The 25,566-nt window shown below is 33.7% G+C and overlaps 1 protein-coding gene across 10 annotated transcripts in view; it reads left to right on the top strand.

Annotated features, from left to right (window-relative positions):
* The window catches only part of LOC134230855 (dual specificity calcium/calmodulin-dependent 3',5'-cyclic nucleotide phosphodiesterase 1A-like), a 130,305-nt gene that overhangs the window by 44,702 nt on the left and 60,037 nt on the right, over positions 1-25,566 (top strand). Inside the window, exons 1-2 of one of the 10 annotated variants that reach the window (XM_062712715.1) lie at positions 6,663-6,680; positions 24,884-25,333. The exons of 8 other annotated variants lie outside the window; for them this stretch is intronic. In XM_062712715.1, the coding sequence (XP_062568699.1) occupies positions 25,039-25,333 (295 nt within the window). In that variant the 5' untranslated portion in view covers positions 6,663-6,680; positions 24,884-25,038. Of the gene's footprint in view, positions 1-6,662; positions 6,681-20,829; positions 20,849-24,883; positions 25,334-25,566 lie in introns of those variants that run through there. One more of the 10 variants, XM_062712714.1, reaches the window with a different exon arrangement.

Raw genomic sequence — 25,566 nt, 5'->3', positions numbered from 1 at the left:
CATATTTGCCCATGGAAGGATCATGGGGTAGTGTAGATTTCAAAATGTCTAAATTATGATCAGTGGGGTAGGGTGGGTATGCATTATGTATAACAATGGGAAAATCTGGTAAAGAACAGAATGGTCAAAGCTTCTCAGGTGAGCGATGTGGCCCATGGGCCTCTTGTTTAAAGAGAAATTGCTAAATTTGCGTCTTGCTAAAATTTCCACTTATACGGTAGTATATTCGACTGGACTTTGAATTTACTTTTCATTTACTATTCATAAAATCAGCTAAAATGTAAAAGATAATATACAGTAATCAGCCTCATAAACAAGTCATGAACAGTGAAAAACAATGACTCTGGAAAACATCAGAGATGGGATCAGGTGCCTTGGAGGAGTAAACTTCCCCTGTCAACCAGTCATACTCACCAGGAACTTGTGTTTTGATGAGTAAGATGGAATGAAACATTTTGGAATAAAAAAGAACTTTAAGAGTGAAGATTCTAACTGATGTATGTATCTTGAGATGTACCTCCTGTGCATTCATCACATGCTGTTTCTACTACTGAGGTTTTGTAATTCTTGGATTCTGTTCTTAGCATTTCATTCTTCCTTCTGTCTGTAGATTAGACAAGGGAATACTCTTTAATATTTTACAATCAGCAAAATCCTCTCAGATTGTGTGATATTATCAATATCTGATTCAGACAAGGCAGTTAACCATGTATTTCAGTAGATTATAATTAAATTGATAAATTTTCTGTGGAAACTTTACATAAGAGAAGTGTTGATAACACCCTCTGTAATCTGCTTCTGATATTATAGTGTGTATTGCATGCAACTACAGAATTAAACTACATGTTTTAGTTATTTCAAGTGAAGGAATTTTGGCATTAATGTATACAATTTAATGTTGAAGGACCTGCACATAAATCAAATTTTCACACATGCAGCTAATTTTCAAAGTTAGTATTTACCAAGTCAGATGTTAAAGAAAAAAAAACCCGTCCAATTTCTTTTATTAGAATTTGTCCATTTTAAAACTGATAGTGACAGTTTGAAGTTGTGCCCCTTTATGCAGTAAAGAGCAATTCTGATGTAAAGTGAGATAGAGTTATCTCTCTTTGTCTGTCAGTGTGGGAGTTCATAATATTATATAAAGCTAATCAAAATCAATCAGCCGGTATTGACCTTCTAATTCGGTGCATAAAAAAGTGATTTCCTATTGACAGTGTAAACAGAAGCCAATAGCACCGTGCTGCAGCTTCTCGGAGAAAGCAGTACATCTAAATATAGAAAAATCTTCCACAATTGGAAAAAACATGGCTTTTTCCGTGTGAGAACATTGCAGCTGACATTAGTTGACTTCAAGAGGGGGACATTTTTGTCTCGTATTAAACACTTGGACCATATATGATATTGGTTTAGTTGTTTAAAAGAAGACATGTCTCTGTAACTCTCTGTTGGCTCTTTCACATTCATTCCTAGTAGCTCAGATTAATATCAAATTAAAAAAATTATATATCCAAAATAAGGAATTGAAATTTTCTACATATTAAAATTATTAGTGGTCGTCTTTTATGAATTTGAATTTCATTAATTTTGATGATTTATTTCCTTATTCCTTTGTCCTATTGCAAATAAAATTGAAATAAAGAATTTTTTGTGACATGAGATTAAATTAGTACTAAAGTTAGTTTACCACAGTGTTAAATGAATTTGTTGACTGTTGTTCATGCAGTTATGAAGAACTGGCCCTATCCTAACGATAGCTTCGCCATTATCTGTTGAATCCACATTATGTAACTGTAAAAGAACCATGCCGTATTATGAGTGGATTAAATATAATTTAAAAAATAAAATAGTTGTAAAATTGATTTTATATTTGAGTAAAGGGATAACTTCCCATAATGCATCAATAGTACGATTTCTAATCCTTTAATGTCTTCTCATGGTCGCGGTTTTATTTTACAATGAAAGTCGTCTTTTTTAGCACCTAAAGCTTTTTGCCAATTTGAAAAAGCTTTTCTTTAGGGATCAGTGAAGGTTGGGAAAATTAATTATTAGATCTGTTAGGTTAACACATTTCTTGTGAGCTCGGCAGCGTAGTCGCCTGGGATATTGATTGGAAAAAATTCCACTGTCTTCATGAAAAAAAAGATCATTTGTTTGTTTATAACTCGGGCAAAAAAATTATGTCCATATTGACTCTAGCTGTAGAATAGGAGAGGGAAGACAGAGAGGAAAAATCAAACAGTGATCGCGGTGCAGTATGCACTGTTGATTTCCGACTTCTGTCATTATGTGCAATCTTGGCAAAAACACGGAAACTGCTTCCTGTGCATGAACTTCTCTTGTAACCACCTCCAAACAGCTTTGTATTAACATCATTACTATGTTTGTGGTCTATGACATTAGAGACTACGTACATATATGATAAGAGTAGAGGGTTTCGTCTTATATACACATACACCATCCCCTCTAGGGAGACTTGCGTTTCATCATCGTCACCAAAACAAGATCTTTTTTCAGTCCATCCATAAATCATTCACATTGCGCATTGAAAGACTACGTCAGAGCTGAAAATAAGCAACTTAAGCAGTACTCAACCTAAATCGTACCACAAATCACAGGCTATGATAGACAAAGTCATGTATTTGAGATCATACTTACAGTGTAGCTGTAATTACATCTTAATTTATACCTATTATTTAATTTATACCTAGTATTTACTGACATTTTTTCATGTTTCTACCTTTCAGCACTAATATATACGACAGTAAAATATGGAACATACCTTAATTTGATAATGATTTTAATGTAATTACATATATGCATGAGGCATGGCTAATGTTTAAATCAGAATTAAAAGAGAGAAAAATTGATAAAGATAAGTATTAGCTAGCATCTGTTTGATGTAAAGAGGATGATAGAGAAGCAATAATTAGTTGTACTAATTAGCTTATTTCGGACTAATCATTAACTATTACAGAAATAACCTCTCTTACAACATTCCCTCCAGATGTCATGAGATTTTAAGTTATTTCACATTTACCATTTGTCGATGTACAAAGAAACAATTTATAAACATTTGTCGAAGAACATTTTACCTCCGTGTTTAATTTTCTGACGCAGAGTGTTGTTTATTGTTAAACACATCCTTTGAAAAGACGTCATTCAAATTTTACTCTGTGTGCTTGTATTACAAAATGGAGGGAATTTTTTGGTAAATACATAAAAGTATATGTACACAAAGAAATTAAATTTTAATTAATGTTGGTACCTTTAAGGCTTTCTTTGCTTGTATTTGATGGCGTATGCTGAAAACTGGCTAATCTTGAGATGTTTATATACACCAGTGTATCTTATCTCCAGTAAAGTTATGGATATAAATAAGCTGATGGTTTCTTGATGAAATCTGAAATATTTTATCTGAATGAGTGAAATCTTGAGCTGTGTAAATAACTACTCATAGATACAAATCAGTTTTAGCACCCCTTACCAGTCTTGTACCTACTTTTACAAGGAGTACTTGATGTGTGCTATTTCTCATCTGTGTGTGATATACTTAATTCACTTCGTTCTTTTTTCATACAGTTAACAACAATTTGAAAGATTAAGATTCAGTTATAACCTTATAGATCATGTGAATATAGATTTAATTGTTGAAATTAAATATCAGAGATAGATTTAAAGTATTACATTTATCAATGTGACCTGAGATATGTAAATTATTTTTGTAAATTACCTGCTTTTCATGAATATGTTGCCATTGGTGTTTGTTAATTATAATTTTCTTTTGTTCTAGTGTACAGTTGATATTTGGTATCTCAAACACTGATATCAATACAGTAAAACTTGTTTAGTACGAATAAGGATATTGCGAATTCTCGGATATAGCAAAGTTATCTTGGATCCCCAGTTATATAGATTTAAAGAATTTTTTATATGGATAAACGAATTACGGATATAGCGAAGTAATTTCATAGGTCCAAGTGACTACTTAAGTGATATGGAAGTTCCAACCACTTTTGTTTTAGATAGTTTATGAATCCACAGATATTGTGAAGTTATTTCTCAGCCCCGTCAAGTTCAGGATAATGAGGTTTGACTGTTAATGATTTAGACTTGGAATTTACAAGGGGAGATAAATACAAGGGATACATCATGTTCTGTAAAAAATCATTCTCAGCATGATACATGTAGTACATGATATGTGATGTCTATTTCTTCTTTTTCTAACTAAAATGGCCCTTAGACCGCAATGCTTAAATTTCTGACAAGAGCCACAATGCACATTATGTATTATTCCTTATGTTAGCCAATCACTTGGTAATAATTTCTGACATCAAAAAGCATATTCTACATATAAACAATTTCTAAAATGAGGTGAGTTATTGACAAACAAGTTGATGAAGCAAGAATATCAGCAGTGTTGTTTAAAGTCGTCATTTTAATTTGTTGAACCATTACAGCACTAGTTTGCTGTATTGTATATAAGACCCGTTCAACCGTTGCAGCACTAGTTTGCTCTATTGGATATAAGACCCGTTAAACCATTGGAGCACTAGTTTGCTCTATTGGATATAAGACCTGTTGAACCATTACAGCACTAGTTTGCTCTATTAGATATAAGACCTGTTGAACAATTACAGCACTAGTTTGCTGTATTGTATATAAGACTTGTTAAACCATTGCAGCACTAGTTTGCTCTATTGGATATAAGACCTGTTGAACCATTACAAAACTAGTTTGCTGTATTGTATATAAGACTTGTTGAACCATTGCAGCATTAGTTTGCTCTATTGGATGCAAGACCTGTTAAACCATTGCAGCATTAGTTTGCTGTATTGTATATAAGACTTGTTGAACCATTGCAGCATTAGTTTGCTCTATTGGATATAAGATTTGTTGAATCATTGCAGCACTAGTTTGCTCTATTGAATGCAAAACCTGATGAGCCAGTACTGGTTTGGACATATATAAGTCTTGTTGAACCATTGCAGCGTTAGCCGAGGCCTTTATATTTCAAACAACATTTCGAGACCGAGGAGGTTATCCTGCAACATTCATGACAACGAGGACTTTTTCAATTTTACTAGGAGCTCTAAAATTGGGCTGACTGTTTCCTCTGTAGAGGACCGAATTAGGTCACCATGTCTCGATTACGCTGTTTTATTTAACACCAGAGGTACAATTTGTTTGCTTACCTGTGTTAGATATAACATTGAAAATAACCTTTTTTAAATTACAAATTTGTTCGTTATATGTACATGTGCAGTTAAAACGAATATACTAACAAAATCATGTTTGTTTTACTGCTCACGTTGTTTAATGTGTAGGGAGGTCTGTGGAATAGCCCCGCTTAATAAAAACCGCTTCAAAACAATGTTTATTTCTTATAAAGACGACATATCGATGCCAGTATTTCTGGCATTTGAATTTTTTTAATTTAATTGATACATGTTGAAGTTTTCTTACAAGTTTATTGACCAGGATTGGCCATATGAGAAGCCATACTATCCTGTGTATGCTAGAAGAACCTGTTTCCAGTTAATTTGATCAAACTTTAATTTTGAACCTCCGTGTGCTTGTCTTAGAGTTCAGTGACCACTAATAACCTTAAAATGAGCTCAATCTCTCGAGTCATCCTTATTTATAGAACACAAATAATGTAAGGATCAATTTCTCTATTGAACTCTCTAACCTGAATACATGTACATACACATGTAATTGACAGTTTCTTAAAAGAGTGATTAAATTAACAATTTCTCTAAATATTGGTAAATGTGTTTTTAACATGAAAATTAATCTGCATTCCTTTAGTCAAGACCTCAAGGATGTTATTTAATCTTAACCCTTAAAAATTATGCTTGGCATAATTTGATTTGCAAATGTTTTGAAATGAATGATTTGAAAATTAAAATATTTATTTTCAGAGTAAAGGCAAGGTGTTTAAAAATCCAAAGAACGTCATTGTAAAAAAGAAAAGAAGAAACTTGTTAAAAAGAAAATTTCCTCTTGTGAAGAGTTGAATTGACGTCATTAGTATAAGCTCTGCGGAATTGTAATGGATCTCTCTGAAATATCTGACAATACGCAAATTCGAAAATTGTGTGGAGTAGAGAGATATAGGCCTTAGGGGTGCATGTCACTCGCTTCTAAAAATCAATTCCATTACAAGGGTATAATGGTGTTTTTTTGCCTGCAGCATACCTCTTTTCTATTTAATCAAAGAGCAGGTTTCTCAGTTTATCTTTATGATAATATTTTTCTATTTTTAAAATAATATATTTCATAAACAAACGGTCTACGTTATGTTGAGTGTTTATGTTGGTTTACTTAGATCTTGAATTGTTTGAAGTTTAATGCCCTTCAGGTATTTTTTTTTGGTAATTCTAAAAGTTGTAGGAACATGGGTTCTTAAATAGAGTATACATGCATCACACGCAATGCTTGCATTAACATACAGTGTGTCTGTATTGTGATGAGTCTGAGTATTGGTCTGTACTAGAGAAATGTACATACTCTGTTGACTGTTACAATTGATTGACCGGACTTAATGAGCACATTAAAGGCAGGGGTACAATTCTCCGACAAGACAGTCAATCTATAAACCTATACACAGGTGTGAGGCACGGGGAGATTTCCGAGAGGGAAATTCACGCTCATGTCTGTAACTTAACCTCTGTATTGTGAGTATAAAAAAAACTTCTTTCTGTAACGATTTATTTAAAAAAAGCAATTGGTGTAAGATGAGGAAAAAGCTTAGATCTGTTACAGATGTTTAGAATGTTTTAATGTTTTCGTGAGGTTGTTAGACATATTGTAGGAAGTAGGAGGGTTCAGATTTCGAATCATCGGTGGGCTCCTAGCCATTTTTCAATATTTTTCACATTTAAGATAAAGATTTCAATCTTTATAGGAAAAAAAACCATGCATATAACGGTTCTGCATTTTCTCCTTTGAATAAATAAATCAAAATTGTATGATTTCTCACACTTAATTAGACATAGTCACTGCAGTGTTAAAAAAAGAACTGGATTAATGCATGTTTAACCTAGAAAGAAATCGTAAAATAAAAATTTACCATGATTTGATGCAGTAAACCAGCTGGTAAATTAACTTATAAAATGATTTAGAGCAATTAAATTTTAATGCTCATTATAAAATCAATGGTCAATGTTGCATCTCATAAACATTGAAATGATAATATATGCTATCAAATGAACTTGTAAAATGATTTAGAGCAATTAAATTTTAATGCTCATTAAAATTAATGGTCGGTGTTGCATCGATTATGACTGCATTTGTAATGAAAATCCAGATATTGGTACAATTTAGTTGAAAGCAACATTTAACAACCCCTGAATAAGGAACTTGAGCCAAAAGTAAATATATATCATAAAAGCTACGGGTACTTTAGACACTTACTGCTGTTCCTGAATGATTATTGCAAAATAGGGGGGGGGGGGGCAGTATAAACTTCATATAATCTTTCCCTCTCTTTTCTCTCTCTCTCTCTGAGACACCCTCAAAGATTTCGGGGAGGGGGGGTGTAAAGTATTTTTTTTTTTGCAGCCACAATCTTTTTTTTCTTTGGCAAGTGGATATAGAATATTCACTTACCCTGAACCTCTAAAGTTCACTAGCTTGGTCATTGGGCAAAAGGATTTGACCCCTGAACAAATTGTGCATTAATTTTATAATTTTGTAATAAATTCTTAATCTTTTATTTCATGCATCTTTAAAAGAAATCAAATGCAAGTTCAATACGATAACAAATTGTGATCTTATTTTGAATTTCATTATTTGGAAGTGAATCCCTCAGCTGTGTGAAAAGGGTATAAGATCCTTCTCTTATTTAAAATATCACATGCAAGTCATTTCAAACAAAATATTTAAATTTATTTAGTTTGCAATTGGAAGTCCCTATTTCTATGGAAGATAAATTCAATACTTTAAACCTTAAATTAAATCTTTGACCAGCATTAAAATTTGGTTTAAAATCAGTCCTAGTATGCCACCTGATATTCCATCTTGAGGTATTTTGAATTTATGTGGAGTTGGTAGAGAATATATTTATAGAGGGGTTCAGTTGATGTGGAGGGGACTTTATTGTAGTGATGGTGTGGGGGGGGGGATTCAGTGGATTTCAGGGAAGGCACATCTTTTGAGGGGGGCCAAGGTTCAGATCTTTTCAGTTAATTTTTCACAAGATCTAATAATCTTAATGGCCAATAATTTTATTTTAATTTGCAGGTGCATATTAACAAATTTTCATAATTAATTCTGTTAATAATAAGACGAGAAATAATACAAGTGATATGCTCTTGTTGTTTAAGAGCTCTGCCTGAATCTCTTAATTATTGTGTTGAAGCCTTTTTTCATTAAATGAAAATTGAATGTCTTTAATTTACTCAATATTCCCAGTCTTCATCTGACAAAGTCCTAGTCTCAAATTACAGAGGACACTAAGTCCTTGAGTCGCAAAGTCGAAGAAAAGTCATGAGGGACGCCTCTAATATCATATCTGACCAAAGACAAAATAATTGGATTCTAGGCTATAAAGCCCTCCAACAAATTAATTCAATTGTGCGGAGTATTTTCCTGAAGTTGAGAAAACTTGCTGAGAGTAATTGAGTTTGCTATAACTGTTGATGAAGGCAGCATCTGACCAGGGGAAACAAGAATCGTATCAAGCTGCCACAGTTACTGGAGATAGATTAAAAGGCAAGAAATTGTCACCCTAGATACAAAATATTTAATAAAGCTAGGAATTTGTCATTGATATAACAAGGAAATGTCACCCTAGATGCAAAATTGCCACTGATCTAGCTAGGAAATTGTCACTCTAGATTTTAAAAAAAATTGTCATTTTAGCTAGGAAATTGTCATTCTAGCTATGATATTGTCACTCTACATACAAATTTGTCACTGATCTAACCAAGAAATTGTCACTCTAGCTATGATATTGTTGTCACTCTACATACAAAATTGTCACTGATCTAACCAAGAAATTGTCACTCTTGATTCAAAATTGTCACTGGTCAAGCTAAAAAAATTATCTCTCTAGGTGCAAAATTGTCACTGATCAAGCTAGGAAATTGTCACTCTAGATCCAAAATTGTCATTCTAGCTAAGAGACATTGTCACTGATTTACATGTAGCTAGGAAATTGTCAGTGATAGGAAATTGCTACTGATCTAACTAGGATATTGTCATTGTTCTAGCTAGGAAATTGACACTCATGTAGCTAGGAAATTGTCACTAGCTATCTTCTTATAGCTAACTTAATGTTGTTAAATACATAATTTAGGGAAAGTAAAGAGTATATTGATAAGATTTTTGTCAGAGTAAAAATTATATTATTCTTGTGTGCTTGAATCTCATTGCCTAGTATATCTACATGGAAAAAATCTACCTTATATTTTCTTTATAAGGTTTGTGTCTGAATGCAATTACATAAAAAATTGTTTTAGGTCAGTTTTTGAAACCTTGGTTAGTTGATTCTTTTCTATAGGGTCCTTTGTAAATATTTCATTTTGTTTGAAGAAGGCTCAACATTTTGACTTGAATTGGGCTTTTGTCTGGTCATGGAGCAGTGAGGGATATTTTTTGGTGTCTGCATCTACTGGAACACCTCAGTTTTATTTGGTTTCACCCAAAGATCATGGTCCTTTGCAATGGATTTGATCCTGAAACTTCAGGAACAATTTCCCTTATGAATCTAGAACAACTTAACTTGTTACATGTAACGAAACACTGACCACACTGGCTTCAAAAAGGGATGTAATAACATGGGCCATATTATTTATATCATACTGAAATAGATTTCCCCTTTGAAGTGTGCACATCTACTTTATCAATTATATTGATAGCGTCCCATCTACATTATCAATTATATTGCTATGGTCAGGAGCTAAATTAAATGTTGGAACAATATGGAACCTTATTCAGGAGCAGAATGCGGGTTATAATGGAAAGTGGTCACTCAATCTTATGGGGAAAGATGAGGGATGTTTGCTTAAATTGTGAGATGTGGTGTTTATGTCCAAGAAGGGACCTCTAACTTGTATGGGGGTATAATTAAATTGATGATAACATTTATCAAGTTTGTACCTATGTACTATGTATGATATTAGCAATATATGACCAAATTGAAATGACAGTACTAATTCAAGAAAAAAGAGCATCAAACTGTAAGAAGAAAAAACAGACCCTGGGTTTTCTCCGAATAGTACTCCTACGATTTCTACTATGTGGATGAAAATGACAAATGGATCACAGGATATATGATATTGAATCTAAGGGAATCAGGAATTGATGGTCATGCAATATCGCCACACATAATTCCTAGTCCCTACACAGAAGGAGCTGTCATAATAGTGTGACCGCCAATCGGGGAGGGTAGGGGTCCACTTGGAATATGTAGTGCACCCTACTGCACACACGTGCACACTTGGCCTCAACACTGGGTCACGCAGTAACCAAGAGACATGGTTACTGTCCTTGACATGGATTTGTCAAGGAGTAAGACATAAGATAAAATGTCTTTACAGTCTTTATTAAAGGAGTCATTTGTACATTATTTACAATTCAAAACTGGGTCTGCCAGCTGCCTGCTCTAGCCCTAGCTCCTAACTCTCTTACTGCTAAACCACTACTGCTGAGATTATCTCTTGTTCTTTGATAAAGTATAATCTTAGCCTTAAGGTAAATTGAGTGATTATTTGATTTACTCAAGATTCTTTGACATCTGTACAATAGATTTATATGGCCAGGTAAAGTGTTAATTACTGTGACACCTATACTGTCTTCAGGGTCACAAAAGATAATTGCACAGGGGATTAACTAAATTGACATCAAAGACTAGATACCAATGTACTAGATGTAGTATTTACAATCCATCTGCTTAGCTTAAAACTATAAGGAAATTTGTATCAATTAAATGGTACAATGAATAAAATAGAAAACTGTAGTTTAAATAGAATTCTAAATATTAATTGTAATATTCAAAAATATGAATTATGTAAGACCCCTAACTCTTTGGTTAGTGGCTATACATCCCTCTTGCCCACCTAATTTTACTCCTGTAAAATCAATAATGGAAATAGTGGTGAGATGAGAAAAAAAAAAATGTTGTAAAAAAACAATTAAATTTTGCAGACTAGCAGACCCTACACAATGAAAAATAAAAAAAAATTAAAAACAATACATTTGTACATCTAATTATATGGACATAAGAATGGTTTATTATAGTTATTATAAATGATGATAAAAATTGAAGAAGCAAAAAGTTCACATGGAAAGTCATTCACTCAATGTTCATGGGAAACAGCTCTTGATAATCAACCAGATTGGTTTGATTGTTCTCACTTCTAACATCTATATGCTCACTTTTTCTTCTCTGCAACAGTCATCATATTTAGAATTGTTTTTCGGCATGTATATAAAGACACAGAATCATGTGCACACGAATTACATATACTTCACCAATAGAATAGGATTAAATTTAGATCACAGGGTTTTCGTCGGTTTTATCACACGGAACTGGAAACACTTATACGTCTATATTCTGTTGCTCTGCAAGGTCAGCTGGGCTGAAAGAAGGTTGCTTTCTTGGTCGTCATCAAGTAATGGTTAGGAATCTGGAAAGCTCTTTTAATGGGTACATGATTGAAATGGTGATGAATTTGCTATTTAAGATTGAATCTTATGATACAATTAATGGTTAACAAGTACAATCACAATCCAAAAAGTACACAACAGCAATAACTATGCAAATGACACCATATACTTTCCTACGCATGTAACTAAATGAGAAATAGAAAGTAAGTATGACAACAGAAGTAGTGTACTGATGTATTGTACTGTTCACCAGCAGTTTAAGGAACAAGTCCAGCTAGCACATAATTCACAAGTACACAACATACATCAAACAAAACTGAGCCTAAAACATTTTTAAACATTTTAAAGTGCTATACATTCATCTTGCCTAAAGAACCTATGTAGTTAATGCATTGAACTGGAATAATATTAGGTAGCAAAATTCACCGATAAAGATGACAATAAACCTAAAACCAGTACATCATATGCACTATAATTAACTATTGAAATGTTCCTGCAACTACAAGAATGAATGAATAGTAATAAACTGTATAAATTATAAAATAAGCACAAACTGTTATTATTAAGATTTTGAAAACTGGAGAGCAATAAGAGCTAAATTAAGAAAATTGTTTGGAGATGCCGGCTTTATCCCCAAACTAGCACTAAGGAACAGCTATTATTCCTCTCTAGTGAAGTGTCGAAACCAAATCTTGACCCAAATAATAACGTAAAATGCGAGAAAAAAAAATTAATTAATTTGGTATAAAAGAGATTGCATGTGTAGTAGTATGTTTTTGGTGTAGAAAACTGCATTTCAGAGTGTGAACTGATTGTGATTGTTTTATGAAACCTTGGTTTATGCTTGATAAATATCATCACACACTTTTAAAACATGATTTCGTTGTTGTGAAATGGAATTTAGAAGTTGGGATACTCTCATCAATGGGATGCCGTGTTCCATTCTGCTCCAAATGGCTGGCCTATTGTTTCTGAAGTTCACCCTATACATCCATCGTCCATTTACATTTTTGGCCTCCGGGGAGGGTAGGGGTCCACTTGGAATATGTAGTGCACCCTACTGCACACACGTGCACACTTGGCCTCAACACTGGGTCACGCAGTAACCAAGAGACATGGTTACTGTCCTTGACATGGATTTGTCAAGGAGTAAGACATAAGATAAAATGTCTTTACAGTCTTTATTAAAGGAGTCATTTGTACATTATTTACAATTCAAAACTGGGTCTGCCAGCTGCCTGCTCTAGCCCTAGCTCCTAACTCTCTTACTGCTAAACCACTACTGCTGAGATTATCTCTTGTTCTTTGATAAAGTATAATCTTAGCCTTAAGGTAAATTGAGTGATTATTTGATTTACTCAAGATTCTTTGACATCTGTACAATAGATTTATATGGCCAGGTAAAGTGTTAATTACTGTGACACCTATACTGTCTTCAGGGTCACAAAAGATAATTGCACAGGGGATTAACTAAATTGACATCAAAGACTAGATACCAATGTACTAGATGTAGTATTTACAATCCATCTGCTTAGCTTAAAACTATAAGGAAATTTGTATCAATTAAATGGTACAATGAATAAAATAGAAAACTGTAGTTTAAATAGAATTCTAAATATTAATTGTAATATTCAAAAATATGAATTATGTAAGACCCCTAACTCTTTGGTTAGTGGCTATAATAGACTAACAAATGGAATTCTGCCTGCCATATTTAATACTTCTGCTTGGTCTATGTGACATGAAACAGGGGAGCTGAGAAAAAAACAAAACCTGATTCGGTATTGATTTCAGCGGCAGAGACAGAAATCTGGCTGACCAAGGCCTGTCAAATTGATAAATCCCAAGATTTTTGTGTTATTACGAAAAGTCCGACCATATAAGTCAGGAATATTACTGGTCGGAAAATGAAGGCAATCAAAATATCTCCCTCTGTATTAAACATCAGATTTTCTTGTTACTCCAAGTAACAACTGTTTCTATACACAATAATTCCTTTATCTTTTTTTATTACACAGATATTTTCAGTCTTATTGCCTCCAAACATCAAGGAACATCTTTATTTGAATGTTTTTTCTTTTTTTAATTACATTTCACCATTCTTGGTAGAACACTGATATAACATTGTATTGGTTTCTATAATTAGGTCCTAAAATTGCTTATTTTGAAACTCGTATAAGGGAGTCTCAATAATTATAGAGACTCAGAGAAAGAGTTAGGTAGCTGAATATGAAGACTAACGGTGTATCTTTTATAGAGTACGACGTCTTTGACACTCAGTCTTTGAAACATTCTTGCCATTTTGATAATTTCCACTATTACATGAAGCTGTCAAGAGGCCATTAAAATGTTAGAGTAAAAGATGATCTACATCTGATCCAATTCAGGAATTTGTCATTCTGTGAAGTGGCAGTTTTAGAGTAGAATACGTTTTTGTGATTTTCCTTTTGAAGGTCACTTGCAGGGTTGTTTGTATACTGCAAAATCACATGTTTTCCTGGGGTAAAATTTTCAAGGTTTGAGGAAAAAATATTGGTTAATTGTGGGGATTTGATTTCTTGGTTGGAAAATTTTTTAGTAGTAATGCTTATGAAATTTTTACATTTCGTGGTGGTCATAAATTCATGGGTCTCTCCATGCCTCAAAAACAAGAAAATTAAACCCCCACGAAAATTAGTGATTTCACAATATAAAACTATTTTGCTCATTTCTGTGATTTTCCAGTTCAAGGGTTGTTTGTGTATGTCCTGTAAAACTATATTGCTCATTTCTGTGATTTTCCAGTTCAAGGGTTGTTTGTGTATATATGTCCTGTAAATCTATTTTGTTCATTTCTGTGATTTTCCAGTTCAAGGGTTGTTTGTGTATGTCCTGTAAAACTATATTGTTCATTTCTGTGATTTTCCAGTTCAAGGGTTGTTTGTGTATGCCCTGTAAAACTATATTGTCCAGAAGAGCTATTTTGTTTTTCAAGGGTTGTTTGTGTATATATGTCCTGTAATATTTTGTTCATTTCTGTTTTTCCAGTTCAAGGGTTGTTTGTGTATGTCCAGAGAGTGATTTTCTATTTTGTTATGTCCTGTAAAACTATATTGCCTTTCTGTGATTTTCCAGGTTGTTTGTGTATGTCCTGAGAGTGATTTTCCAGTATTTTGTTATGTCATTCCTGTGATTGGTTGTTTGTGTATGTCCAGAGAGCTATTTTGTTCATTCCTGTGATTGGTTGTTTGTGTATGTCCAGAGAGCTATTTTGTTCATTCCTGTGATTGGTTGTTTGTATATGTCCAGAGAGCTATTTTGTTCATTCCTGTGATTGGTTGTTTGTATATGTCCAGAGAGCTATTTTGTTCATTGATTTGCTTGCAAGGTAAAGAGAGGGGGAGAGTGATCTGTAAACACGGTGGCCACTTCACACTCGCCCTGGCTACTCGGGCCGCGATTGATTCCACCGCTGAAAACATTCCTGATGAGAAGAATTTGTACCTTATAATTAGAGACATTGTTGATTGATCAGCTACACCTTGTAACCTTTCCTCGCATCACAGACTCAAGATATATAAAATACTCTGGGTGCTGGAGGTGATTCTCAATTGTACAGCTATTGAGCAGCTGGTTTTGTTTTTAATAATATTGTACAAACCATTCCTCAAACTTTTTGAAAATATGTTAAATATTTTTCTATTGAAGTGTTGTTATCTCAAACGCAAGGACTAATTACAGCTGAAGAAATATTTGTGGTAGATTTCATAGATCTCTCTTTGAAAAAGAATTTTCAAAACCTTTTTCAGCTTGTTTTAAAAATAATGACATATTTATTAAAATTGTCCAGAGAAAGAAGGGGAATGATAAGTGTAAGTAGGATCACCACTTGTAGATCCAAAATATAACGGTGAAGGGCTTCAAATATAAAACTTGACTCAGCACTCAGGATCATGGAGCAATAAGGGATCTTATAATTGTGGTAATGCCTGCCTTAACTCTGGGTCTCAAGGAAGGACCCGCTACAGTCACTTCAAAGTGCTAATTTCACACAAAGGTAACTCCTGACCTAAGGGTGTGTCATGACCTTGACCCAAGGTCATTTGGGGAAGTTCAAGGTCAATGGAAGAAAAATTTCATAATTCGTGTCTGGTCCATATCTTTCTTATGGATAAACTTGGTAAGTTCTCATTTCACAAAAAGATTGCTCATGACCTAAGGATGTGTCATGACCTTGGGTCAAGGTCATTTGGGGAAGTTCAAGGTCACTGGAAGAAAAATTTTATAATTAGTGTCTGGTCCATATCTTTCTTTGTTATGATAAAACTTGATTCTACTACTTCTCACAAACATTGCTTATGACCTGAGGTTGTGTCAAGACTTTGAACCAAGGTCATTTATGCAAGTTCAAGGTCACTGACAGAAAAAGTTCATAATTCGTGTCTGGTCCATATATTTAGTCTTATTTTTTTTTATTAGGCAGCACCTACGTTTCATTTATAAAAAATATAATGAGCAATTAAATTTGCACTAAAAATATTTTAGCATTTCTCTCTTCTCCTAGATCCATAAAATATTCATGATTTAGCACTTCTGAAAAAAAAACAGCGGGGGGTATTTGGTCCCGTTTGGACAGTTCTAGTTTTATTTGACTTAGGTCAGTTGTGGCCGAGATTCAAACTCACGACCTTCCAATCATGGAGGAGCACTCTACATGCTGAGGTAGAGTGACGGCTTACAGAACTAAGATAAACAGTCAAATGGCAGACAAACAGTCAAACGGCAGACAAACAGTCAAATGGCTTAAAGTAGAGGAGGATGAACATAGTTTGTAATGTATTTGTAATTGAGATGGTCACATAGTATGTTGTAGGGGATGAAATGTACATGTTTTGAGTAAAGTTACAGATAGTGGTGGATAAGGGGTTCATATCATTGTTTCAGTGCTCATCAGGCTCTCCGTTGATCAGTCATAAGGTTACTGGTAACTGCAGATTCAAGCATATACTGTTTATAATGAGCATGCAGGGTGTTTGCGTGATTTGTTAAAAAGTATAAATGAGATTGAAATCCATTTTACAAAGAAAAAAATCCCATTAGTGTTTGTGTAATATTGGACGTTTTTGAGCTGAGATGATATTGGATTGTGTCCGAGGGGCACTGACCCAAGTAATGTCCACCATTCCCAAATTAAGATTAAGATGTGTGTACTTTACGTCCTGTCAATAACGGATCTTCTTCTCTCCACCGTGGCATGGTGGGGTCATTGTAGAAGAAAATGATTTAGATAAACAATTATGCAGGTACATTTTTGTGAAAAGTCACATTGCATACTTAAGAGTCATTATTATGCAGCTGAAAATTTTTGACTGTGTTGCATAATGTGCATGCAGACAATTTTAAGAGAATATGATGATGTCATTAAAAATGCGATTAAATTTAACCATACTTTAATGCGGTTGATGATCTTGTGAATATTGGATGTAGACTTGAAGCAAGAAGAAGCAGGGATATTTCAGTCTAGTCATAGATTTTACAACCATATTTTCTTTTCTTTTTTGGGGGGTTTTTTTTGGGGGGGGGGTTTATTAGGACAATAGTGCACATGCAGATAAAAAAAGGCATGTGTTGAACATTTCAAGTCCTAGTACTTGCTTGAATTGTGAAAATGTTGATCATGAACAATTTTCACAATTCAGTCAAGTCAAAAAATGGCATCATTCTGGAATTAAAATGGTATGGAAATCTCATTTCAATAAATGGAGACCTTTTCAAACTGGCTTTTTGTTTGGAGCCTGAAGACCATCCATGGAAAAATTTCTTGAGCTTGCAGTTCTCATGTATGGGATAATTCAACTACAAGCCTAGGAAATGATGCCATGGTTTGGTGAAATTTGGATTTATCCACAAGCTTTGTTTGATTATAGAGGCAATGTTTCAATATTTGGTTAGAGCTGTATATATAACCAAATCTGTACAAAAATGGTGCTGCGAGGTATCACAATCCATAAGGAATATATTAAAAATCCCATAAGGTTCAAAGAAAAGCAGGTAAAATGCTGGTCTAACCAGTTATTTTTTGCTTTGTTTACTGTGGTTTCATCAATATTCGTTGAGCACCAATTTTCGAGGATTTCATTGTTGAGCAGATCCACGAAATTCAATGTTCATTGAAGTAAGAAATATTTTATTCTATTCATTTGTATAAGCAATGCTTTTGTCCATGAAATTATGTATCCTCGAAAACGTCCACAAAAATTGATGCCAACGAAAATTGATGAAACCACAGTATATAACCATTGGCAAGATGCAGCATGTCCCCCTACACACCATTGCATTGTCAGCTACTAGAAGGAAGAATTTCCAGTTCCTTGATGCTATTTGCATATCTCTTGCTGATATTTCCTGAAATATCAAGAAAGTGCTTCTTGGGTAAAGCTGCTTTTTGAAAAAAGTCAATTACAAGTCAGTGTCCTTAATTAAACAGAGTTAATTATTTGAAGACTTCTCCAGCCTTTTAGCCTTACACTGCTCTTGGCTCTATAATGGATTGGGTAGAATTGCAGATTTATAAATCTCATTCATGATTCATGGCACTTACTTATAAGCTGAGTACAGCAGCTGGTCTTATTTAATCAAAATAAAAAGGACTGCTACCCTTGATGGCATCATTCTGGTAAATAACGAACAATGGCGGCGGACTAAGGATGGGAAACTGCCCGCTTAAACCTTCTGTAGTAGGTAAGTCGTTAACGTTCTCACAATTTGGTGGGGGTCAGACCTATTGAGCTCTGATTGGCCAGATGTCAGACTTCTGACCTTGAGTGGACAAATCAAGCTTATTGTTCACATACCACAGATGTTCTTTGATGAAGAACAATTGGAGACTATTATGCTCCAAGATGCATTGTGTCAAACTAATATGCTGAAGCTTTACAAACGTGATTCAGCTTCATCAAGGTTTTATGGTTGTGTAATTTTACTTATATGTGTGTGACTAATGTCACCTATCTTTTTTGCTCAAGTTCTGCACGTTTTTTCTCTTTATTAAGTGAGTTAAAGCAAAATCACTTCAGGAAATGTTTCAACTGCAGCTTGAATTTTAAAATAAATGATATCAGTTTTAAAATAAATGCAAGGAAATGTGGAGATTACAAACATTAATCAAGTTCAAATATCCATTAAAAGAATAAAAAATCGGGACAGAGCAAACAAGGACCTCTTTTAACATCAGAGGTGGGATCAGGTGCCATGTCTGAGAAAGGCAACCACTGTTTACCGTTCACACCCAATGATAAACAGTACCTAAATTTAGGACTCTAATTTTTAAAAAAATTATAAACAAATAATATCTGTAATTATGCCCCCCTTCGAAGAAGGGAGGGCATATTGCTTTGCTGCTGTCCGTCGGTCTGTCGGTCGGTCTGTCGGTCGGTCTGTCGGTCCATTTAGTTTCCGTTCATTTTCTTTACAACCGCTGTATACTGACATGAAATTTGGTATACAGGTTTATCAGGTAAATATCTAGGTCAAGTTCTGTTTACACCATTTTTGACAGTTATGCCCCTTGGACTTACACCGTTCATTTTCTTTGCAGAGGTTGCAATGATAAAATTTAGTATACAGATGTTTCAGCTGAATATCCAAGTTCTATTTTGGGTTTGAAAAATTCGACTTATTTGCCGTTTCCATTCATTTTCTTTGCAGAGGTTGCACATATTCAAATGAAATTTAGTATACGGATGTTTCAGCTGAATATCTAGGACAAGTTCTGTTTTGGGTTCGATCACAACCTTTTTGTCAGGGTTATGCCCCTTTGACTTAGAAAAATTCCAATTATTTGCAGTTTCCGGTCATTTTCTTTGCAGAGGTTGCAATAATGAAATAAAATTTAGTATACAGATTTTTCAGCTGAATATCTAAGTCAAGCTTTGTTTTGGGTGCGATTGCACCATTTTAGACAGAGTTATGCACTTTTGGACTTAGGAAAAATCCAATTTGGGGGGGAGGGGGGCATAAGTGTTTTACAAACATCTCTTGTTAATGTGTAGTTTCTCTGCTAAAATTGTTTCGAACAACAACCAAATATGTTTGAAAAGATTGTTGTCTACAAATCTAAGGATTGGGATGAATTGGGTATTCATACAGTCAAACTTCGTTATCTGGAACTGGATGGTACAGAGAAAAAGCTTTGAGATATCTAGGGATTCGAGATATAGAGGGTAAAATACTTAAAGAATAAGGGCTTGGGACTTCAAAATGTCTTCCACATGTCCAAGGTATTCAATATATCAGTGTTTGAGATACCCAAGTTCAGCTGTACTATAAACTATGGTTTGCGACCACTTTTAGCCAGATTTGTCAGTTTGATAAAAAAATTTTCATTAACAGTGATTGATTTTAATCATTTAATGATGAAGAAACCCATAAACAATATATTATAATCATAATAAAATAAGTATATAGACTTCTTTACCATTGTCATATTGTATTAAGTGATGTTGATATACAGTTTTATAGACACAACTGTAAACGAATAAAAAGAGATACATGCTAATGAATTGTAGGGAATACATTAGAAACTGTACACCCAGAGCTGAGTTTGAACAAAATATGACGGTCACAAAAGCCGTAGTAATTCAGACACAGTGAGAGAAGTCAGGGATGGACATGTGGCGCGCGATTGATTTACATTCAGTGCTTCTTTTTTATATAAGGAAACTTGAGAAAGCCATTTGATTTTTGTGAAGCACTGTACACAATCATTTCTGTACCGGCATTCAGCCCTCCTTTTTTATCTGCTGAAATTTTTTATTTATCTTTGGGTTGTCTTGAATGGATGAAGTTTGTAAAATTTATTGATACGTAATACATTTGTGTGGTGTAATGGAAAATGCCAGGCTTGCACACAAGTAGTTAAAAAATCGCAGCTTCTCAGGTTAGAATTGTCCAATTGTCAAAATCAATACGAGTATTAAAGATTTCAGAGGTGCCTTCGAGTGTGCTGGTAAATTAATTGTGGCGGTTCTAAGTTTTAAGGGAGTTGACACAAGAAATGAAGAGGATTCCACAGGTTAAGTTCGTCATTGATTGGGACTTTGCTGTATAATTATTCCTCTTCATTTGGAATGTTAATACCACGCTGATTTCTCTAGTCCAGGATTCACATCCTATCGTCTCCAGTAAATTTTGGATGGCTTGTCTTTCTGAGGGGGAGCTCTGACATTGGCAATGGGTGTCAACTGACTGTAATGTATATCTTCCAATTTAAAAAAGTCTTGTTTTTGTAACTTAATGATAACACATATATACTCCAGTCTATTTCTTCTGTGCTTGTTGAGAGGAATCTTCTAAAAGGTTTTCAGGAATATTTCTCATGTAGAATGAAGGATGCTTCAGAGTTTTTTTTTTATTTTTTGAGAATATTTTCCAATGGTTTTTATCTGTTAGAACAACAAATCTGGTAGAGGAGTAGAAGGGTTCAGATTCAAGGCTCCTCAGTAACCCAGCCTTATCAACCATTTCGTAAAGTTAATCTGACTTGTAACTGTCTATACTTCTCATCAACAGAAATTAAAAGTTCTGATCATGCATGTTAATGAAAATTAAACTTTCAGCAACATTCTTCTAATAATAACTCATTTTGTTTTATCTATTAATAAAACAAGTAAAAGAAATAACAAACCAAAAAAAAAAAAAAACACCAAACAAAACAAAAACAACAATATGTCAACGAAAAATTAGTTAGATCACTCAATTGAATATTTAAAAAAAAGATTTCAATTTAAATTCGTATTATTTAACATGGGAAGAGGATGACTGTCCTCTCTATAAAAGGTAAAAAATAGCATAGAGAAAAATCAAATTGAACGTAAATTAATACCATTACAAAATATGAAAAGAAAAAATTCCAATAACAAGTAGTTGTAGTATTCTCTTCAGATGGCAATGTTTACTGAGAGGCCAATTAAAAAATCAAAATCGGGTTTTCAGATTAGGGGAAAAATTGAATTTTCCTTGGAAGAGCAATTATAAATCCTACATGTAGATTTATGGATTGATGAATATATTGTCAGTGAATCTATCACAAGTTAACGACACCCAATCTATACCCACAGAGGTATCTTGTCTTTAACATTAAGTATTAATTAAATGTGAATGTTTTCCATTTCCTCTTCATATCCACAATATTCTCTTTAATCCTTCATTTTTTCTTGCCAGGATAAATTGCTGTACTGCCTCTTTGTGCCTTAATCTCCCCCACCCCTTAACCCCCCTCCCCTCCCCAACCCTTACCCTACACCTCTGCAATATTTGAGAAACCTTCCAGCATTCTTTTTAATTATTGTGCAAAATTCAACCATTTGTAAAGGATTCGTAACTTTGTTTTTAGGGTCTATTGGTCAGTTTGGGATTTATTAAAATTCAGGATCTCTGAGTTCAGAAAAAGTGGCATATCTTCTCAATGATAAATATTAGTCTTTAAATTCAAGAAAATAAGTCAAATTCAGGTTATTTTCAATTGATAAGAAAATCTTTATTATATCCAAACACTATTGTAAATATTGTTGATAAATAATCACTATTAAATATCCTTCATTGTCATAGGACACCCTAACCCAATAAGGTAGAAAATTCTATTATCGTAATGAAATATGCCTTCTCTTGGCTACGAGGAATAGCTTGACAGAAACAGTGTCATTAGTTATAGAAGAGTTGGGGAGCAGTGATTATTTTAGTTAACAATAGGATTCAAGAAGACTGCTCTCGGGCTGAGCCCATACAATGGCCCTAATTATATCCCCCGAATGTTTCTTGCAGAATTTCCCTTTTAAGGTTCCATTGGGAAATGAAGATTTGTCAAAATGCAAATTTTTCTTTTGTCTTTTATGAAGGGGGACCTAAAGATGCTTATTTTTCTGGGTGATGATTCATTTTAATGTTACCATGGGGTCATCTGGTCTTCATAGAATATTTAAATATTTGTCACTCTTTGAAAACAAAATGCAAGAAGAAATTTTTTCCTAATCTTTGTGTCTGCAACTACTTGCTAAAAAGAAAAAAAATCAAATACACAGTCACTAGTAAGAAGTGAATTATTTACTGAAACCTGTGCATGTTTTTCACAACATGCAAAATTGGATTTTTCACCATCCAGTGCACATTAGAGTCTTTAGATTAATTTTTGATCTCATATTATGTATTTCTGCATCTTAATTTGTAACCTCCCCCCCCCCCCAAAAAAAAAAAATCAAGGAAGGATTCAAACAACTTTTACAGCAAAAACATTTGAATAACATTTTTAAGTTTTATATAAAAAATGCACTTTAGTCTAGTATTTGATGAACAGAGGCACTTTTTTGGAGGGCTGTAACGTTGTTGTATTTGTTGTTCAGAGGAAATCTACAAAGGAAAAGCAAACGACAAAAATCATCACACGCTCAATGGGGAGATACTTGTCTGCCCATTATACTTGGGGGTAGTTATCCCTTATCTGCAAGTATTCCCCTGAATGGAATTAAATGAAACTTCCACAAATTTTTTATTATATATTGCTGAAAGGCATCTTCTATTTCATGTAACAATCAGACACATATTTGGGAACAGTTGGACACTCTTTCTATAATAGTTAAAATCTCTTGTCTGCAACTTTTTACTAAACCATTAGATAAAATTTAAAATATGGGCATATATATGGAACTTCACTTTGCAATGAACTTTAACATTATACTCAATAAATGGGGGTACTCTTAACATGTCATCACCTAAATATCTGAATGAAATTTAGTGGAACTTTCATTTTATCTCATTTACATACTGTCAAGAAAAGCAATTTTTCTCTCTCACACTTTACAATATTATTTTTAAAAAAGATTCCATTGATTTGTGACCAAATATAATTTTTATCCAATCAATTGTTTATTTTCCATCCCTGGGCTTTTGGCAAGGGGTTTTGGTATGACAAACATTGAACATATCATGATGATTTATTTTTTGCATTTTTTGTGACCATTTTTAATTCACAAAATATAAAACACGCAGAAATTATGTCAGTTATAATGTGACATAAAAACATTACCATTTTAAACAAAAAAATCTTTAATCATAAAAAATAACTTAGGCAGAATAAAAACTGTACTAATCTACACCTATTTCAGGAAATTTCCAACACGCGGAAAAAAAAAACACGTATATATGGTAGTACACATGAATATTTTTGCCCTGAGTTATTTCATGCTCGCAAAAAATTTTGCCCTGTTTTAAATTTGCTAACTCATCATGTTTTTATATAAGAAATTATACTGTAATCCTTGAATTCGCCCTGTTTTAAATTCGCCCAAATGAGGGAAGGGCAGAAGGGACAAAATTTTCCTGTATACAGTATATATATTGAATATAGAATAGCTGACTTAAAACATAAATTCAAGTACACTCTTTCATTCCACTTGAAGTAACTGACATCATTGGAATCGGAATATTTTATCCCCAGAAACTAATCTAATGAAGGAAGCTTTTACAGAATTAAAAATAAGCTCCATGGAGAAATAATGTCCCTAGGTTCGTTGTGAGTGAAGGGAAAGATGTGGGAAGACCGCTAAAGAAAGTAATTTAGTTCATTAAACCTGTACCCGATGCCTCAGAATTTAAATAAGGATTTAACCTGCGTCATTACACATGGAATAATTGTTCTCTTATTTCTTTTTATGTTTTAATCTTGGAAATTAAATGTAATCTTACATTGAGTGCGTTATGATTAGATTTGTTTCTGAGCGCTTCAAATGTGACTGCCAATAAAGATTGAAATATAACTTTTAACATTAATCCATCGATTTCAAAGAACAAAAATTTCCAATGTAATTAGATGGAAATAAATATAATTATTATTAAATTTTTGATAGGTTTACTGCAATGTACCGATGATCATGGACAGTCAGGCAGTGATTACGTAGCTGGCCTTGATTAGTTGATTTCAGCATGTTGTTATGTTTTAGGTGTTAAATATGAGCCAATCGTTAGTGAAATCTGAACCCTTGCTACCTGACTATTGATAAATATGGGAGGTATACACACTCTCCAACAACGTTCCTATCATAGATAAATGTGTGAGTGCAACTTTTTACCTAATCTTGTCAATAAGCAGTTAACTTTCACTCAAAGAAATTCTTTCAATTTTTTGGGCTTAGACTGGGTTTTTGTATATAGACACAGATTAGCTGATCTAGATATAGCTCTGAAGCGGAGGTGCATCTCCACTTTTTGTTTAACTGAGCTATGATTTAAATCTTAGTAGGAACGAGAGAGAGATACTCAAACTTCTTGGCATTTGTTGGGAGAAAAAAGAGAAGAGAACAAAAATTCTGGTTACAGAGACAGAATCAACATTCAATTATTTGAAGACTGGAATTTTCTGGAGTTAATAATTGACTCCAGTCGGAATCCTTAATGACTGGAGAAAATCTCTCACTGAAAACCCCCATTTTGGATTCCTCTCTGAGTTCTACCCAGACAAGACACCTGTGTCCGGAAATTCCGGTACATGCGAGTTTCACTTCTTTTCAATTTTCACCAAATCTGGCAGGAAACTACGCCGATCTCAACCATGGTAAACTTACCTTACAAAAAGTTAAAAAGGAAATGGATTTAGCCAAATTTAAACCGGACCCAGAGCGTCCAAGGATTTTTATGTCCAAAAATGGAAAAGTTGTCATAGTGTTTCCCAATGGAGAGATCGTGGAAGGTAAGCAGGGAATCAGTTACAAATGTCAAAGTTTTCTGATTAAAATAATTATTTGTAAATCAAGAGGGGTTAGTGTGATGGAATTTATTAAGTTCTAGCTTGTATATGTTTCTTATGCAGTGCTGGTAAAGTTTTTGGTTTATTTGTAAAGTAATAGAACTATTTAGTATATAGTTACCCTTTTCAAAAACACAAATCATGAACATGACAATGAATGTTTATTGAAATTGGAT

This window comes from Saccostrea cucullata, unplaced genomic scaffold (assembly GCF_032062105.1).
Source record: "Saccostrea cucullata isolate Sc308-1 unplaced genomic scaffold, CSIRO_AGI_Scuc_v1 ctg430, whole genome shotgun sequence".
In the NCBI taxonomy this organism is placed as follows: Eukaryota; Metazoa; Mollusca; class Bivalvia; order Ostreida; family Ostreidae; genus Saccostrea; species Saccostrea cuccullata.
Note: the sequence above shows the minus strand (reverse complement) of the source record. Positions and strands in the feature narration are given on the sequence as shown.